Source organism: Antedon mediterranea, chromosome 2 (genome assembly GCF_964355755.1).
Source record: "Antedon mediterranea chromosome 2, ecAntMedi1.1, whole genome shotgun sequence".
In the NCBI taxonomy this organism is placed as follows: domain Eukaryota; kingdom Metazoa; phylum Echinodermata; class Crinoidea; order Comatulida; family Antedonidae; genus Antedon; species Antedon mediterranea.
The window spans coordinates 14,014,574-14,035,999 of NC_092671.1; the positions used below are offsets into that span (position 1 = coordinate 14,014,574).

General features: G+C 34.4%; 1 protein-coding gene across 3 annotated transcripts in view; it reads left to right on the forward strand.

The window, feature by feature from the left end:
- LOC140040484 (small ribosomal subunit protein eS26) overlaps positions 1 to 19,156 on the forward strand; it is a 375,295-nt gene extending 356,139 nt beyond the window's left edge. For 2 of the 3 annotated variants that reach the window (XM_072086468.1, XM_072086470.1), the window contains exons 2-4: positions 17,885 to 18,063; positions 18,469 to 18,602; positions 18,988 to 19,156. In XM_072086468.1, the coding sequence (XP_071942569.1) occupies positions 17,885 to 18,063; positions 18,469 to 18,602; positions 18,988 to 19,029 (355 nt within the window). In that variant the 3' untranslated portion in view covers positions 19,030 to 19,156. Of the gene's footprint in view, positions 1 to 16,971; positions 17,017 to 17,884; positions 18,064 to 18,468; positions 18,603 to 18,987 lie in introns of those variants that run through there. The other variant, XM_072086467.1, reaches the window with a different exon arrangement.
- The last annotated feature ends 2,270 nt before the right edge of the window (positions 19,157 to 21,426 follow it).

A 21,426-nucleotide genomic window follows, 5' to 3' on the forward strand; every position in this document is an offset into this window, starting at 1 on the left:
AAAATCCTATATTTTATATTCGGGTGGCCATACGATGACGTCACAATGTCTGGTTAGCCATATCAATGCATGATTCGAGAAAAACAACTCTTCTACTTCCAGAATCTGAAATTTTAAATATTTTCACCTCGGAGTTTAGAATCTATGACTGTTTTAAAAAAGGCATAATTTTGACGAATTTTTGAACTTTTTCTTCAAAAACGCGCGCAAATTGTTCAATTCTACGTGCTCGTATGACGTGATTTTAAGTCGAAATTGATTGAAAATTGGTAAATGTACTAGAAAAGGCTGAAAAAACAAAAATCAAGCAAAAAAAAGATGTTTTTGCGCTACGTGCGCACGCGCGCGTAAAAAAATTGCGCACGTGTGGGAATTTTTGAAATGCTCAAAATGACATGAAACGCATAGAAAGTTGATTAGAAATTGATTTTTCGCATTTTGAAATTTCAAACGCGCGTGCGCGCGTAACTTTTTGTGAAACATGCCATTTTTAATCCATAGAAAGTTTGCGCATGATCTCACTTAAATTTTCACAAAGTTTCAATACAAAACAACTTTTAGTTTTTATTCTATGATCAATCATTGAAATTCATAAAATCGCGCGTAACTTACGCTGCGCAACTCCAAAATCGTCCAAAAGCTTGGCTGCACATCTACAGCTATAGGTCAACCTTATGACAAAGTTATACAATCTTATGTTGGCCACAAGATAGAGATGTGCTGCGAACAAAATTCGGGGAAAGAAAGAAGAATAACATAGAACTAGATTTGAACTCGTCACTACGGACGAGTTAGGTTATCCGCAGCGCAAAGGCCACGTGCACGTCATACATTAAAATATTGCGCGCAGAAAAACCATTAAGTCATTGAAACAATTTCAGTGTGCTCTCTATTTTTCGTCACGTCTGAATATATACGGTATACGCTATATACTGTATACGTACTACATACAGTGCAGAATAGGTGAAAATAAGTGACCAAAGTTATTGACGCTTTTGGACATGATGACGTCATCACAATTTCTAAAATGGTTAATCATGCGAAAGATAATTGATTGACCTAGACAATATAAAGAAATGGAGGGCAATGGAATACGGATAACCGGAGATGCGCTCTATTAAATGTGATGAGCTATACGAAAGAGAAAAAAATCCTATATTTTATATTCGAGTAGCCATACGATGACGTCACAATGTCCTGTTAGCCATATTGATACATGATTCGATATCTACAACTCATCTACTACCAGAATATGTAATTACAAAAAAGTTCACCACGTAGTTTAGAATCTATGATTGTTTAAAAAAAGGCATAATTTTGACAAATTTTTAGACTTTTTCATCAAAATTGCGCGCAAATTGTTTAATTCTACGTGCTCGTATGACGAGATTTTAAGGCAAAATTGATTGAAAGTTGATAAATTTATTATAAAAGACAGAAAAAACAAAAATCAAGCAAAAAAAAGATGTTTTTGCGCTACGTGCGCACGTGCGCGTGAGAAAAGTGCGCAAGCGTGGGAATTTTTGAAATGCTCAAAATGACATGAAACGCGTAGAAAGTTGATTAGAAATTGATTTTTCGCATTTTGAAATTTTAAACGCGCGTGCGCGCGTAACTTTTTTCGCAACCTGCCATATTTAATCTACACAAAGTTTGCGCTTTATATGACTTAAATTTTCACCAAGTTTCAATACAAAATGACTTTTGGTTTTTAATCTATGATCAATAATTGAAATTCATAAAATCGCGCGTAACTTACGCTGCGCGACTCAAAATTTGAAAAAAAAAGTTTCTTGCACATCTATAGATATAGGGCAATCTTTTGACAAAGTTATACAATCTTCTGTTGGCTAGAATTAGAGATACGCTGCCCACAAAAAATGGGAGAGAAGTGTGGAAAGAAAGAAATAAATACTAGATTTGAACTCGTCACTTCGGACGAGTTAGGTTATCCGCAGCGCAAAGGCCACGTGCACGTCGTACGTTAGAATATTGCGCGCAGAAAAACGATTATGCCATTGAAATAATGTTAGTGCGCTCTCTATTTTGTGTCACGTCAAAATATATACGGTATACACTATATTCTGTATACGTACTACATACAGTGCAGAATAGGTGAAAATAAGGGACCCAAGTTATTGACGCTTTTGCACATGATGACGTCATCACAATTTAAAAAATTGTAGATTATGTGAAAGATAATTGATTGGCCTAGACAATATAACAAAATGGGGGGAAATGGAATACGGATAAGTGGCGATGCGCTCTATTAAATGTGATGAGCTATGCGAAAGAGACAAAAATCCTATATTTTATATTCGAGTGGCCATACGATGACGTCAAAATGTCCGGTTAGCCATATCGATGCATGATTTGATATTTACAACTAATCTACTTCCAGAATCTGAAATTTTAAAAATTTTCACCTCGGAGTTTAGAATCTATGACTTTTTTAAAAAAGGCATAATTTTCACGAATTTTTGAACTTTTTCAACAAAAACGCGCGAAAATTGTTCAATTCTACGTGCTCGTATGACGTGATTTTAAGTTGAAATTGTTTGAAAGTTTGTAAAATTACTAGAAAAGGCTGAAAAAACAAAAATCAAGCAAAAAAAACATGTTTTTGCCTTACGTGCGCACGCGCGCGTTAAAAAATTGCGCACGCGTGGGAATTTTTGAAATGCTCAAAATGACATGAAACGCGTAGAAAGTTGATTAGAAATGAATTTTGCGCATTTTGAAATTTTAAACGCGCGTGCGCGCGTAACTTTATGTAAAACATGCCATTTTTAATCCATAGAAAGTTTGCGCATGATATAACTTAAATTTTCACCAAGTTTCAATAGAAAATGACTTTTTGTTTTTAATCTATGATCAATCATTGAAATTCATAAAATTGCGCGTAACTTACGCTGCGCAACTCGAAAATCAAAAAACAAAGTTTCTTGCACATCTACAGATATAGGTCAATCTTATGACAAAGCTATACAATCTTATGTTGGCCAGAAATTGAGATATGCGACCAACAAAATTCGTGGAAAGAAAGAAGAAAATAGAAAAAAAAAGAGAAAAATAAAAAAAAAAAGATCCTGACAATAACAAGGGGTTATCCGCCAAGTGCGGATAACCAACTAGATTTGAACTCGTCACTACGGACGAGTTAGGTTATCCGCAGCGCAAAGGCCACGTGCACGTCATACGTTAGAATATTGCGCGCAGAAAAACGATTAAGGCATTGAAACAATTTCAGTGTGCTCTCTATTTTTCGTCACGTCTGAGTGTATACGGTATACCCTATATACTGTATACGTACTACATACAGTCCAGAATAGGTGAAAATAAGTGACCAAAGTTATTGACGCTTTTGAACATGATGACGTCGTCACAATTTTGAAAATGGTGAATCGTGCGAAAGATAATTGATAGACCTAGACAACATAAACAAATGGGGGGAAATGGAATACAAATAAGTGGAGATGCGCTATATTAAATGTGACGAGCTACGAGGAAAGAGACAAAAATCCTATATTTTATATTCGAGTGGCCATACGATGACGTCACAATGTCCGGTTAGCCATATTGATGCATGATTTGATATCTGCAACTCATCTACTTTCAGAATATGTAAAAAAAAATAAAATTCACCATGTAGTTTAGAATCTATGACTGTTCAAAAAAAGGTATAATTTTGACACATTTTTGAAATTTTTTTAAAAAAACGCGCACAAATTGTTCAATTTTACGTGCTCGTATGACGTGATTTTAAGTCGAAATTGTTTGAAAGTTGGTAAAATTACTAGAGAAGGCTGAAAAAACAAAAATCAAGCAAAAAAAACATGTTTTTGCGTTACGTGCGCACGCGCGCGTAAAAATATTGCGCACGCGTGGGAATTTTTGAAATGCTCAAAATGACATGAAACGCGTAGAAAGTTGATTAGAAATGAATTTTGCGCATTTTGAAATTTTGAACGCGCGTGCGCGCGTAACTTTCTGTAAAACCTGCCATTTTTAATCCATAGAAAGTTTGCGCATGATATAACTTAAATTTTCACCAAGTTTCATTAGAAAATGACTTTTGGTTTTTAATCTATGATCAATCATTGAAATTCATAAAATTGCGCGTAACTTACGCTGCGCAACTCAAAAATCAAAAAACAAAGTTTCTTGCACATCTACAGATATAGGTCAATCTTATGACAAAGTTATACAATCTTATGTTTGCCAGAATTAGAGATACGCTCCCAACAAAATTCGTGGAAAGAAAGAAGAATAAAGAAAACTAGATTTGAACTCGTCACTACGGACGAGTTAGGTTATCCGCATCGCAAACGCCACGTGCACGTCATACGTTGGAATATTGCGCGCAGAAAAACGATTATGCCATTGAAAAAATATTAGTGCGCTCTCTATTTTGCGTCACGTAAGTATATACGGTATACACTGTATTCTGTATACGTACTACATACAGTGCAGAATAGGTGAAAATAAGGGACCCAAGTTATTGACGCTTTTGGACATGATGACGTCATCACAATTTAAAAAATGGTAGATTATGCGAAAGATAATTGATTGGCCTAGACAATATAACAAAATGGGGGGAAATGGAATACGGATAAGTGGAGATGCGCTCTATTAAATGTGATGAGCTATGCGAAAGAGACAAAAATCCTATATTTTATATTCGAGTGGCCATACGATGACGTCACAATGTCCGGTTAGCCATATCGATGCATGATTTGATATTTACAACTCATCTACTTCCAGAATCTGAAATTTTAAATATTTTCACCTTGGAGTTTAGAATCTATGACTTTTTAAAAAAAGGCATAATTTTCACGAATTTTTGAACTTTTTCATCAAAAACGCGCGCAAATTGTTCAATTCTACGTGCTCGTATGACGTGATTTTAAGTCGAAATTGTTTGAAAGTTGGTAAAATTACTAGAGAAGGCTGAAAAAACAAAAATCATGCAAAAAAAACATGTTTTTGCGTTACGTGCGCACGCGCGCGTAAAAATATTGCGCACGCGTGGGAATTTTTGAAATGCTCAAAATGACATGAAACGCGTAGAAAGTTGATTAGAAATGAATTTTGCGCATTTTGAAATTTTGAACGCGCGTGCGCGCGTAACTTTATGTGAAACATGCCATTTTTAATCCATAGAAAGTTTGCGCATGATATAACTTAAATTTTCACCAAGTTTCATTAGAAAATGACTTTTGGTTTTTAATCTAGGATCAATCATTGAAATTCATAAAATTGCGCGTAACTTACGCTGCGCAACTCAAAAATCAAAAAACAAAGTTTCTTGCACATCTACAGATATAGGTAAATCTTATGACAAAGTTATACAATCTTATGTTTGCCAGTATTAGAGATCCGCTCCCAACAAAATTCGTGGAAAGAAAGAAGAATAAAGAAAAAAAAAAAAAAAAAAAAGATCCTGACAATAACAAGGGTTATCCGCCAAGTGCGGATAACCAACTAGATTTGAACTCGTCACTACGGACGAGTTAGGTTATCCGCAGCGTAAAAGCCACGTGCACGTCATACGTTAGAATATTGCGCGCAGAAAAACGATTATGGCATTGAAAAAATGTTAGTGCGCTCTCTATTTTGCGTCACGTCTGAGTATATACGGTATAACACTATATATTGTATACGTACTACATACAGTGCAGAATAGGTGAAAATAAGTGACCAAAGCTAATGACGTCTTTTGAACATGATGACGTCATCATAATTTTAAAAATGGTGAATCATGCGAAAGATAATTGATTGACCTAGACAATAATAAAAAAATTGAGGGAATTGGAATACGGATAAAGGAGATGCGGTCTATTAAATGTGACGAGCTATGAGGAAAGAGTAAAAAATCCTATATTTCATATTCGAGTGGCCATACGATGACGTCATAATGTCCGGTTAGCCATATTGATGCATGATTTGATATCTGCAACTCATCTACTACCAGAATGTGTAATTTTAAAAAAGTAAACCACGTAGTTTACAATCTTTTACTGTTTTAAAAAAGGCATAATTTTAACAAATTTTTTAACTTTTTCATCAAAAACGCGCGCAAATTGTTCAATTCTACGTGCTCGTATGACGTGATTTTAAGTCGAAATTGATTGAAAATTGGTAAATTTACTATAAAAGGCTGAAAAAACAAAAATCAAGCAAAAAAAAGATGTTTTTGCGCTACGTGCGCACGCGCGCGTAAAAAAACTGCGCACGCGTGGGAATTTTTGAAATGCTCAAAATGACATGAAACGCGTAGAAAGTTGATTAGAAATTGATTTTTCGCATTTTGAACTTTTAAACGCGCGTGCACGCGTAACTTTTTGTAAAACATGCCATTTTTAATCCATAGAAAGTTTGCGCATGATATGATTTAAATTTTCACCAAGTTTCAATACAAAATGACTTTTGGTTTTTAATCTATGATCAATCATTGAAATTCATAAAATTGCGCGTAACTTACGCTGCGCAACTCCGAAATCGTCCAAAAGCTTGGCTGCACATCTACAGCTATAGGTAAATCTTATGACAAAGTTATACAATCTTATGTTGGCCAGAATTAGAGATATGCGACCAACAAAATTCGTGGAAAGAAAGAAGAACATAGAAAAAAAAAAAAAAAAAAAAAAAAAAAAAAGATCCTGACAATAACAAGGGGTTATCCGCCAAGTGCGGATAACCAAAAAAAAAAAAAAAAAAGATCCTGACAATAACAAGAGGTTATCCGCCAAGTGCGGATAACCAACTAGATTTGAACTCGTCACTACGGACGAGTTAGGTTATCCGCATCGCAAAACCCACGCGCATGACACCTAAGTTAGAATATTGCGTGCAGAAAAACGATTATGCCATTGAAAAAATGTTAGTGAGCCCTCTATTTTGTGTCGCGTCTAAGTGTGTACGGTATACACTATATACTGTATACGTACTACATACAGTGCAGAATAGGTGAAAATAAGTGACCAAAGTTATTGACGCATTTGAACATAATGACGTCATCACAATTTTAAAAATGGTAAATCATGCGAAAGATAATTGATTGATCTAGACAATATAAAAAAATTGAGTAAAATGGAATACGGATAAGTGGAGATGCGCTCTATTAAATTTGACGAGCTATGACGAAAGAGAAAAAAATCCTATATTTTATATTCGGGTGGCCATACGATGACGTCACAATGTCCGGTTAGCCATATCAAGGCATGATTCGAGAAAAACAACTCATCTACTTCCAGAATAAGTAATTTTAAAAAAGTTCACCTTGTAGTTTAGAATTTATTACTGTTTAAAAAAAGGTCTAATTTTGACGATTTTTTGAAGTTTTTCATCAAAAACACGCGCAAATTATCCAATTCTACGTGCTCGTGTGACGTGATTTTACGTCGAAATTGATTGAAAGTTGGTAAAATTACTAGAGAAGGCTGAAAAAACAAAAATCAAGCAAAAAAAAGATGTTTTTGCTATACGTGCGCACGCGCGCGTAAAAATATTGCGCACACGTGGGAATTTTTGAAATGCTCAAAATGACATGAAACGTATAGAAAGTTGATTAGAAATGAATTTTTCGCATTTTGAAATTTTGAACGCGCGTGCGCGCGTAACTTTTAAGGAAAGTGCCATTTTAAATCCATAGAAAGTTAGCGCATGATATAAATTACACTTTTGCCAAGTTTCAATTAAAATTGCTTTTTCGTTTTCGATCTATGTTAAATACGCAAAATTCACAAAATCGCGCGTAACTCATGCTGCGGGACTCTAAAGTCAAAAAACGAAACGTCCTGCACATCTACAGCTACAGGTCAATCTTATGAAAAAGTTACACAATCTTCTGTTTGCCAGAATTAGAGATACGCTGCCAACAAAATTCAGGGAAAGAAAGAAGAATAACATAGAAAAAAAAAAAAAAAAAAAAAAAAGATCCTGACAATAACAAGGGGTTATCCGCCAAGTGCGGATAACCAACTAGATTTGAACTCGTCACTACGGACGAGTTAGGTTATCCGCAGCGCAAAGGCCACGTGCACGTCATACGTTAAAATATTGCGCGCAGAAAAACGATTAAGTCATTGAAACAATTTCAGTGTGCTCTCTATTTTTCGTCATGTCTGAGTATATACGGTATACACTACATACTGTATACGTACTACATACAGTGCAGAATAGGTGAAAATAAGTGACCAAAGTTATTGACGCTTTTGAACATGATGACGTCATTACAATTTTGAAAATGGTGAATCGTGCGAAAGGTAATTGATAGACCTAGACAACATAAAAAAATGGGGGGAAATGGAATACAAATAAGTGGAAATGCGCTATATTAAATGTGACGAGCTACGAGGAAAGAGACAAAAATCCTATATTTTATATTCGAGTGGCCATACGATGACGTCAGAATGTCCGGTTAGCCATATTGATGCATTATTTGATATCTGCAACTCATCTACTACCAGAATATGTAATTATAAAAAAGTTCACCACGTAGTTTAGAATCTATGACTGTTTAAAAAAAGACATAATTTTGACAAATTTTTGAACTTTTTCATCAAAAATGCGCGTAAATTGTTTAATTCTACGTGCTCGTATGACGTGATTTTAAGTCGAAATTGTTTGAAAGCTGGTAAATTTTCTAAAAAAGACAGGAAAAACAAAAATCAATCAAAAAAATGATGTTTTTGCGCTACGTGCGCACGTGCGCGTAAAAAAATTGCGCACGCGTGGGAATTTTTGAAATGCTTAAAATGACATGAAACGCGTAGAAAGTTGATTAGATATTAATTTTTCGCATTTTGAAATTTTAAATACGCGTGCGCGCGTAACTTTTTATGAAACATGCCATTTTTAATCCATAGTAACTTTGCGCATTATATGACTTAAATGTTCACCAAGTTTCAATACAAAACGACTTTTAGTTTTTATTCTATGATCAATCATTGAAATTCACAAAATCGCGCGTAACTTACGCTGCGCGACTCGAAATTTGAAAAAAAAAGTTTCTTGCACATCTACAGCTACAGGGCAATCTTTTGACAAAGTTATACAATCATATGTTGGCCAGAATTAGAGATACGCTGCGCACAAAAAATGGGGGAGAAGGATGTAAGGAAAGAAATAAATACTAGATTTGAACTCGTCACTACGGACGAGTTAGGTTATCCGCAGCGCAAAGGCCACGTGCACGTCATACGTTAGAATATTGCGCGCAGAAAAACGATTAAGGCATTGAAACAATTTCAGTGTGCTCTCTATTTTTCGTCACGTCTGAGTGTATACGGTATACCCTATATACTGTATACGTACTACATACAGTCCAGAATAGGTGAAAATAAGTGACCAAAGTTATTGACGCTTTTGAACATGATGACGTCATCACAATTTTGAAAATGGTGAATCGTGCGAAAGATAATTGATAGACCTAGACAACATAAACAAATGGGGGGAAATGGAATACAAATAAGTGGAGATGCGCTATATTAAATGTGACGAGCTACGAGGAAAGAGACAAAAATCCTATATTTTATATTCGAGTGGCCATACGATGACGTCACAATGTCCGGTTAGCCATATTGATGCATGATTTGATATCTGCAACTCATCTACTTTCAGAATATGTAAAAAAAAATAAAATTCACCATGTAGTTTAGAATCTATGACTGTTCAAAAAAAGGTATAATTTTGACACATTTTTGAAATTTTTTTAAAAAAACGCGCACAAATTGTTCAATTTTACGTGCTCGTATGACGTGATTTTAAGTCGAAATTGTTTGAAAGTTGGTAAAATTACTAGAGAAGGCTGAAAAAACAAAAATCAAGCAAAAAAAACATGTTTTTGCGTTACGTGCGCACGCGCGCGTAAAAATATTGCGCACGCGTGGGAATTTTTGAAATGCTCAAAATGACATGAAACGCGTAGAAAGTTGATTAGAAATGAATTTTGCGCATTTTGAAATTTTGAATGCGCGTGCGCGCGTAACTTTCTGTAAAACCTGCCATTTTTAATCCATAGAAAGTTTGCGCATGATATAACTTAAATTTTCACCAAGTTTCATTAGAAAATGACTTTTTGTTTTTAATCTATGATCAATCATTGAAATTCATAAAATTGCGCGTAACTTACGCTGCGCAACTCAAAAATCAAAAAACAAAGTTTCTTGCACATCTACAGATATAGGTCAATCTTATGACAAAGTTATACAATCTTATGTTTGCCAGAATTAGAGATACGCTCCCAACAAAATTCGTGGAAAGAAAGAAGAATAAAGAAAAAAAAAAAAAAAAAAAAGATCCTGACAATAACAAGAGGTTATCCGCCAAGTGCGGATAACCAACTAGATTTGAACTCGTCACTACGGACGAGTTAGGTTATCCGCAGCGCAAAAGCCACGTGCACGTCATACGTTAAAATATTTAGCGCAGAAAAACGATTATGCCATTGAAAAAAATCTTAGTGCGCTTTCTATTTTGCGTCACGTCAAAGTGTATACGGTATACGCTATATACTGTATACGTACTACATACAGTTCAGAATAGGTGAAAATAATTGACCAAAGTTATTGACGATTTTGCACATGATGACGTAATAACAAATTTTAAAATTGTGAATCATGCGAAAGATAATTGATTGACCTAGACAATATAGAGAAATGGAGGGAAATGAAATACGGATAAGTGGAGATGCGCTCTATTAAATATGATGAGCTATGACGAAAGAGACAAAAATCCTATATTTGATATTCGAGTGGCCATACCATGACGTCAAAATGTCCGGTTAGCTTAATCGATGCATGATTCTATATCTACAACTCATCTTCTTTCAGAATATGTAAAAAAAAATAAAATTCACCATGTAGTTTAAAATCTATGACTGTTCAAAAAAGGTATAATTTTGACACAATTTTGAAATTTGTTTTCAAAAACGCGCACAAATTGTTTAATTTTACGTGCTCGTATGACGTGATTTTAAGTCGAAATTGTTTGAAAGTTGGTAAAATTACTAGAGAAGGCTGAAAAATCAAAAATCAAGCAAAAAAAATATGTTTCTGCGCTGCGTGCGCACGCGCGCGTAAAAATATTGCCCACGCGTAGGAATTTTTGAAATGCTCAAAATGACATGAAACGCGTAGAAAGTTGATTAGAAATGAATTTAGCGCATTTTGAAATTTTGAACGCGCGTGCGCGCGTAACTTTATTGAAACATGCCATTTTTAATCCATAGAAAGTTTGCGCATGATATAACTTAAATTTTCACCAAGTTTCAATAGAAAATAACTTTTGGTTTTTAATCTATGATCAATCATTGAAATTCATAAAATCGCGCGTAACTTACGCTGCGCGACTCGAAATTTAAAAAAAAAAGTTTCTTGCACATCTACAGCAACAGAGCAATCTTTTAACAAAGTTATACAATCATATGTTGGCCAGAATTAGAGATAGGCTGCGAACAAAAATCGTGGAAAGAAAGAAGAACATAGAAAAAAAAAAAGAAAAAAAAAAAAGATCGTGACAATAACAAGGGGTTATCCGCCAAGTGCGGATAACCAACTAGATTTGAACTCGTCACTACGGACGAGTTAGGTTATCCGCAGCGCAAAAGCCACGTGCACGTCATACGTTAGAATATTGAGCGCAAAAAAAAAAACGATTATGGCATTGAAAAATGTTAGTGCGCTCTCTATTTTGCGTCGCGTCTAAGTATATACGGTATAACACTATATACTGTATACGTACTACATACAGTGCAGAATAGGTGAAAATAAGTGACCAAAGTTATTGACGCATTTGAACATGATGACGTCATCACAATTTTTAAAATGGTGGATCATGTGAAAGATAATTGATTGATCTAGACAATATAAAAAAATTGAGTGAAATGGAATAAGGATAAGTAGAGATGCGCTCTATTTAAATTGACGAGCTATGACGAAAGAGAAAAAAATCCTATATTTTATATTCGGGTGGCCATACGATGACGTCACAATGTCCGGTTAGCCATATCAATGCATGATTCGAGAAAAACAACTCATCTACTTCCAGAATATGTAATTTTAAAAAAGTTCACCACGTAGTTTAGAATGTATGACTGTTTAAAAAAAGGTCTAATTTTGACGATTTTTTGAAGTTTTTCATCAAAAATGCGCGCAAATTGTTCAATTCTACGTGCTCGTATGACGTGATATTAAGTCGAAATTGTATAAAAATTGGTAAAATTACTAGAAAAGGCTGAAAAAACAAAAATCAAGCAAAAAAAGGATGTTTTTGCTATAAGTGCGCACGTGCGCGTAAAAAAATTGCGCACGCGTGGGAATTTTTGAAATGCTCAAAATGACATGAAACGCGTAGAAAGTTGATTAGAAATTGATTTTTCGCATTTTGAAATTTTAAACGCGCGTGCACGCGTAACTTTTTGTCAAACATGCCATTTTTAATCCATAGAAAGTTTGCGCTTGATATGACTTAAATTTTCACCAAGTTTCATTACAAAATGACTTTTGATTTCTAAGCTATGATCAATCATTGAAATTCATAAAATCGCGCGTAACTTACGCTGCGCGACTCTAAAGTTAAAAAACGAAACGTCCTGCACATCTACATCTAGAGGTCAATCTTATGACAAAGTTACACAATCTTATATTGGCCAGAATTAGAGATACGCTGCGAACAAAATTCCGGGAAAGAAAGAAGAATAAGATAGAAAAAAAAAAAGAAAAAAAAAGATCCTGACAATAACAAGGGGTTATCCGCCAAGTGCGGATAACCAACTAGACTTGAACTCGTCACTTCGGACGAGTTAGGTTATCCGCAGTGCAAAGGCCACGTCACCAAAGGCCACGGCACATCATACGTTAGAATATTGCGCAAATAAAAACGATTATGCCATTGAAACAATTTCATTGTGCTCTCTATTTTGTGTCCCGTCTAAGTATATACAGTATACACTATATCCTGTATACGTACTACATACAGTGCAGAATAGGTGAAAATAAGTGACCAAAGTTATTTACGCTTTTGAACATGATGACGTCATCACAATTTTACTAATGGCAAATCATGTGAAAGATAATTGATGGACTTAGACAATATAAAGAAATGGGGGAAATTGAAGACGGATAAGTAGAGATGCGCTCTATTAAATTCGACGAGCTATGACGAAAGAGAAAAAAATCCTATATTTTATATTCGGGTGGCCATACGATGACGTCACAATGTCCGGTTAGCCATATCAATGCATGATTCGAGAAATAAAACTCACCTACTTCCAGAATATGTAATTTAAAAAAAGTTCACCATGTAGTTTAGAATTTATGACTGTTTAAAAAAAGGTCTAATTTTGACGAATTTTTGAAGTTTTTCATCAAAAACGCGCGCAAATTGTTTAATTCTACGTGCTTGTGTGACGTGATTTTAAGTCGAAATTGATTGAAAATTGATAAATTTACTAGAAAAGGCTGAAAAAACAAAAAACAAGCAAAAAAAAGATGTTTTTGCGCTACGTGCGCACGCGCGCGTACAAAATTTGCGCACGCGTGGGAAATTTTGAAATGCTCAAAATGACATGAAACGCGTAGAAAGTTGATTCGAAATGAATTTAGCGCATTTTTAAATTTTGAACGCGCGTGCGCGCGTAACTTTATGTAAAACATGCCATTTTTAATCCATAGAAAGTTCGCGCATGCTATGACTTAAATTTTCACAAAGTTTCAATACAAGATGACTTTTAGTTTTTAATCTATGATCAATCATTGAAATTCATAAAATCACGCGTAACTTACGCTGCGCAACTCCGAAATCGCCGAAAAGCTTGGCTGCACATCTACAGCTACAGATTAATTTTATGACAAAGTTATACAATCTTATGTTAGCCAGTATTAGAGATACGCTGCGAACAAAATTCGTGGAAAGAAATAAGATTAAAGAAAAAAAAAAAAAAAGATCCTGACAATAACAAGGGGTTATCCGCCAAGTGCGGATAACCAACTAGATTTGAACTCGTCACTGCGGACGAGTTAGGTTATCCGCAGTCCTAAAGCCACGTGCACGTCATACGTTGGAATATTGCGCGCAGAAAAACGATTATGCCATTGAAAAAATGTGAGTGCGCTCTCTATTTTGTGTCACGTCAAAGTGTATACGGTATACACTATATACCGTATACGTACTACATACAGTTCAGAATAGGTGAAAATAAGTGACCAAAGTTATTGACGCTTTTGCACATGATGACGTCATAACAATTTTTAAAATGGTGAATCATGCGAAAGATAATTGATTGACATAGACAATATAAAGAAATGGAGGGCAATGGAATACGGATAAGTGAAGATGCGCTCTATTAAATGTGATGAGCTATACGAAAGAGAAAAAAATTCTATATTTTATATTCGAGTGGCCATACGATGACGTCACAATGTCCTGATAGCCATATTGATACATGATTCGATATCTACAACTCATCTACTACCAGAATATGTAATTATAAAAAAGTTTACCACGTAATTTAGAATCTATGACTGTTTAAAAAAAGGCATAATTTTGACAAATTTTTGGACTTTTTCATCAAAATTGCGCGCAAATTGTTTAATTCTACGTGCTCGTATGACGAGATTTATAAGGCAAAATTGATTGAAAATTGGTAAATTTATTATAAAAGACAGGAAAAACAAAAATCAAGCAAAAAAATGAGGTTTTTGCGCTACGTGCGCACGCGCGCGTAAAAAAATTGCGCACGCGTGGGAATTTTTGAAATGCTCAAAATGACATGAAACGCGTAGAAAGTTGATTAGAAATTGATTTTTCGCATTTTGAAATTTTAAAAGCGCGTGCGCGCGTAATTTTTTTAAAACATGCCATTTTTAATCCATAGAAAGTTTGCGCATGATATGACTTAAATTTTCACCAAGTTTCAATAGAAAATGACTTTTGGTTTTTAATCTATGATCAATCATTGAAATTCATAAAATCGCGCGTAACTTACGCTGCGCGACTCAAAATTCATAAAAAAAGTTTCTTGCACATCTACAGCTACAGGGCAATCTTATGACAAAGTTACACAATCTTATGTTAACCAGAAGATAGAGATATGCTGCGAACAAAATTCGTGGAAAGAAAGAAGAATATCGAAAAAAAAAAAAAAAAAAGATCCTGACAATAACAAGAGGTTATCCGCCAAGTGCGGATAACCAACTAGATTTGAACTCGTCACTACGGACGAGTTAGGTTATCCGCAGAGCAAACGCCACGTGCACGTCATACGTTAGAATATTGCGCAGAGAAAACCATTATGCCATTGAAAAAATGTTAGTGCGCTCTCTATTTTACGTCACGCCTAAGTATACACAGTATACACTATATATTGTATACGTACTACATACAGTGAAGAATATGTGAAAATAAGTGGCCCAAGTTATTGACGCTTTTGGACATGATGACGTCATCACAATTTTAAAAACGGTATATCATGCGAAAGATAATTGATTGGCATAGACAATATAAAAAAATGGGGGGAAATGGAATTCGGATAAGTGGAGATGCGCTCTATTAAATGTGATGAGCTATGACGAAAGAGACAAAAATCCTATATTTTATATTCGAGTGGCCATACGATGACGTCACTATGTCCTGTTAGCCATATCGATGCATGATTCGATATCTACAACTCATCAACTTTCAGAATGTGTAATTTCAAAAAAGTTCACCTCGTAGTTTACAATCTATGACTGTTTTAAAAAAGGCATAATTTTGACAAATTTTTGAACTTTTTCTTCAAAAACGCGCGCAAATTGTTCAATTCTACGTGCTCGTATGACGTGATTTTAAGTCGAAATTGATTGAAAGTTGGTAAATTTACTAGAAAAGGCTGAAAAAACAAAAATCAAGCAAAAAAAAGATGTTTTTGCGCTACGTGCGCACGCGCGCGTAAACAAAATGCGCACGCCTGGGAATTTTTGAAATGCTCAAAATGCCCTGAAACGCGTAGAAAGTTGATTAGAAATGGATATTTCGCAATTTGAAATTTTAAACGCGCGTGCGCGCGTAACTTTATTTCAAACATGCCATTTTTAATCCATAGAAAGTTTGCGCATGATATAACTTAAATTTTCACGAAGTTTCAATAGAAAATGACTTTTGGTTTTCAATCTATGATCAATCATTGAAATTCATAAAATCGCACGTAGCTTACGCTGCGCGACTCCAAATTCATAAAAAAAAGTTTCTTGCACATCTACAGCTACAGGGCAATCTTATGACAAAGTTATAGAATCTTATGTTGACTAGAATTAGAGATACGCTGCGAACAAAAATCGTGGAAAGAAAGAAGAAAATAGAAAAAAAAAGAGAAAAAAAATAAAAAAAATAAAAAAGATCCTGACAATAACAAGGGGTTATCCGCCAAGTGCGGATAACCAAAAAAAAAAAAAAAAAAAAAAAAAAAAAAAAGATCCTGACAATAACAAGGGGTTATCCGCCAAGTGCGGATAACCAAAAAGGGATTTGATTAATGTTAAAATATTTAACCCGTCCGACAATAAACATAATTTTGAGCGACCATATCTGAGCATAGAATTAACTGAATTAGCCTAAAAACTATTAAATTCAGTGAGATAGACCTATAGTACTTTTTTTTTTTTAATGTTTTGAACACTCTCTATAACACGGTTTTGTCGTAAAACCTCCACGCAACAAAATTGAGAAAAGGCATAGCGCCATCCATTATTGACTGCGTGTGTGTGGAGTAAACAACATCTTATGATTAACCTTTTTTTCAACAGAATTACTACGCCCCAAATAAGAAAAATAAAATATATTTTTTTTACGCGGAAGGTGTATTAGCAAAAATACACAATAGTTTTTGTTTTTCAATTTAGTTAAATAGCTTTTTTTATGTAGGCCTAAATATATTTTATGGAATATTTACAAAATATTATTTTGCTCACTACTTTTTTACTTTATCCATCCGCTTTCAATGCGTAAAACGGCCTTTTTTCGTGTGCAGTGAATATGGTGAGGTTTCAGTCACATGTGTAGGCATTAATTTGTTAAATACACTATGAATTGGCTTTATATTTAGTCAATATTCATCATATAAACATTTATTAAAAGTACTTGTTGTACATAGATACTTTTATACGCATATTTTTTCATCTCGTTGCGATATTTTTACGGTTCTTCGTTAGCCCATCTCACTCGGCAACTTGCTTGCACTCCTTGACCGCTTCTGTTACCTTTTAGCTGTAGAGAAATCGCAGTGCTGCCAGTACCCACTAATTTCAGTCTTGCTAGGCCTAGCCTAAAAAACTCAGACATGGCACCTATAGTTTGTCTATAGATAGTCTAGGTAGGCGTAATCTAATAAGTCTAGGCTTTAGAGAGGGCAATAGCAAATGATCAAAAATTAAGCCCAGATTTCTAACCATTTTATTTGATGTTATTATTATTATATTTAGGCTAGTAGTAGTAGACAAGCAAACTTAGAAATCACGGTCGAAACAAGAAAGGACATGTCCATGTGCACCATATGGCTACGTAGTCAAGTAGCATTGGTGTCATGAAAACAAAAGATCGCTACTATTTCTACGTGATAACAAGTTTCTTTAATTTACCCTGCAATGCAGACATAAGCATGACAATATATTTGACTATTGTTGTTGTGTTATATAAACAGCAGGAACATTAAATCATTGGTTTTTCGTGCTTTTATGGTTTAAAATTTAAAAACCATTAAAGCCCCGTGACCATTGAACAATAATTTAAATAATTCAAAGCGTAATCTAATAAGTCTAGGCTTCAGAGAGGTCAATAGCAAATGATCGAATTAAGCCCAGATTTCTAACCATTTTATTTGATATTATTAATATTATTAATCTTTGTAGACAAGCAAACGTAGAAATCACGGTCGAAACAAGAAAGGGCGCGGACATGTCCGGCCAGTGCGCTGCACCAATTGTGGACGATGTGTACCAAAGGACAAATCTATCAAAAAGTTTGTCATACGTAACATTGTTGAAGCTGCTGCAGTAAAAGATATTGAAGAAGCCAGCGTATACTCTGGTATGACAAGAATCATAGATTCATTAAATATTTTTATTGGTTTACTGCAAATGAGCTTTGAATTAAAATGAAATGTATTCAGTTTGTTTTTCTCCCATCTTTATTTTTAAGCGCTTTTGGGACAATATGTTAAAACTGCTATATAACAACATTAAAACAATTAACCCTGCAAGCAGACATTGAATGAAGTGGCGTTACATCTGCTTGGTTCATATTTAAATGCAGGAACATTGAAACAATGGTTTTTACGTGCTTCATAGTTTAATTCAATAACATGAAAGCCCCGTGACCACTGGACAATCTTGCTTTACAAGTATAAACTATTTAAATTAAATAAATCATAATTGTAATTTAAATTGATTTTCATACAAATTAATGTTACATTTACCAATTTTTCTGTTCTAGTTTATGCCCTTCCGAAACTGTATGCGAAGTTGCATTACTGTGTTAGTTGCGCTATCCATTCCAAGGTTGTACGTAACAGATCCCGTGAAGCAAGACGAGATAGAACTCCACCACCAAGGTTCAGTCCAAGAATGGTAACTTATACCTCTTTTTACATCAGCGACCTTTTTGTTTTCATGGTGCACCATATTACTACAGAAGAATGGCTTTTCGACTTGAGAGCTGTTTAGTCAAGTAGCGTGGATGTCATGAAAACGAAAGGTCGCTACTATTGCTATGTGATGACATATTTCTTTAATTTACCCTGCAATGCAGACATAAGCATGACAATATATTTGACTATTTTTGTTGTGTTATATAAACAGCAGGAACATTAAATCATTGGTTTTTCGTGCTTTTATGGTTTAATATTTAAAAACCATTAAAGCCCCGTGACCATTGAACAATAATTTAAATCAGTTAACAATTTTAAATGTATGAATGTATTTAACAATGTTGTTTTCCCGATTTATTTTCTAGTTGAACACTCAACAGAACAGACCAGGTGGACCCAAGCCATAGACAGATATACAATGCACCCACAAATACAATACAGGACTGTATAGCTAATGATTGAAAATAACTGGCTACTGATACGTCTGTATAACAATTAACATCATAATAAATTTGTAAATGTGATAGTATTGAATATATAGTTTTGTTTGTTTTGTCCTGCTTGGATTTGAGTTTTTCATTGATTGGATATACTGTATATATTATTCATCCTCAATTGAGGAAATTTGGATTAGGCCCTCAACAGTGCAGTGTTATCACGAAGATTGCTGAGATGGACCTCTATCTCCAGTAACACCCTTCTCTTCTGAAAGATGCACTGGGTTCACTAACACTCCTGTGTTGTGTCTTTATTTGACCAGCAGTTGAGTTGAGACTTAAACCTGTGCCAATTTTATGGCTACAGTACAACGCTTTTTGCGGTGTTGACTCCACATGATACCACCTATTAATTTCGTAAAACAAGGCCGTTATGTTATGGAAATCTGGCTTGATGAATAGGTTACACTAATTTACTGGTAAAGAGGTGGATAGGGGCAATGCAATAAATTCACACAAAAAAACAACAAACTATTTAAATGCATCATACAGTGTACCACTGGTACAAATTTATTTTTGAATTGCAGTCAAGGCACTTAATAAACAAAAGCCCATCTTCATAAAAACAAAGGTAGTGTAGAGAAAAGAAGCGACATTGAATAAACATTGAAGAAAATAATACCACTTTCGAATATTGTTATTGTAGAAGTCCTAATAAAAGTAACATAAGTAAGATCAGCTCTCCCAAAACCAAACATAGGAAACCAGAAAATTAACCCAGAACCGGACTTTCCTTGCAAGGAAGTGATGAATTTGGATTATTGTTGAAATCATAACGGTAGTGTAGAGAAAAATAAGTGATTATATTTTACAGAAGAAACATTAAAGAAAACAATTTCACTTTTGAATTGTACATGTCCTGATAAATGTTATTGTAGCACTTGGTTCTCCCAAAACCTGAACATGGGAAACTAGAAACTTTCCTTGCAAGGAAGTGATGAATTAGGATTATTGTACAGTACTTGGTTTCAGCCCAATAAACTGAATTTAAACTTGCAAAAAGCCAACAAACCAAATGAAAGTGATTACAGAACTGCTTACTGTACAACATTTGTATCAATATTAGGGATTAAAATACCCTTCGCACACTCTTACATACAAAATGTACATAGAATATATTTTTACTGGCCATTGATTATAGTACAAAAATATATGACTGACTATACACAATTAGTCAATACAAAAATTGTGTATCAATTTAGAATAAAATTGTAATACAAGACAAATAAAAAATAAATTAATTTGATAAAGTTTTAACGACAAGATGCCATGTCACTGTGTAAAAAAACCAGATAATTTCCATATTGGTTTATCATTTCATATCTATACGATAGTATACATCTTCAGTTTATATATAAACATTTTGTTTGTTCACCATTAACCTTTGCCTATCAAGGGGCTGATCCATAGCAGGGGAAAAATCCAAGGGGTTGCTCTTGGGGTGTGCTCATGTCCCTTTTGACAGGTAAAATGAAATTATACACTTTTTGATATTCATTTTGGACAACAGACTATTAACCATAGATATATATAGCGTTTGTTCCGCCCAGGCTGCTTTTATAAACACATCAACGATTATCATAAAATATGTAAACAAAATTGGGTTATAGTAATATTTAACATTAGCATACCCTACTTTCTCCACTTTTAGTGAAATTTCTGAATCTATTATACCAATTTACCAAGTGTAAAGGTCTACACAACTGCCGCTTTTAATACATTAAACATACGTTTTGACTCGGATAATAGTGCACGAAGTTGTTCTACATAAAAACGAATGATAGTGTTTTGGGGACAAACATGAGGCAAGAACATATTAAGTGTACATTCTTTGTTCTACAGATTAGCTTATAGACATAAAGGTATTAAAGAAGACTGTTGTTTGCATACTGTTCAAATGAACTATCTAAAATCTTAAACTGATCAAAACATATACTGACCATAATAATCCGATTATTACTGAATTATAATTTTGAATTTGATTTAGAAAGTTACTAATGAATATGCTTAAAAAAGTACATTTTATTATTTAAATATACAACAGTGTACATCATTTACCAGGCCATGTGTAAATGGGTCTTCTTATAATAGCAAGCAATTAGCAACAACTATCAATTTGCCAGTGAACCACAGTATAGTACCACACAAAACACTACTAGTTAAATTCCCAGTGAACCATGTAAAATACAGTACACAAAACACCACTCGTGAAGTAAAACACCCACAAATAAACACCATTTCCAAACGATTCACCTTCAGCTTGTAACAATTTTCCCTGGAACCAAGTGGGCCCGGAATGATAACAAA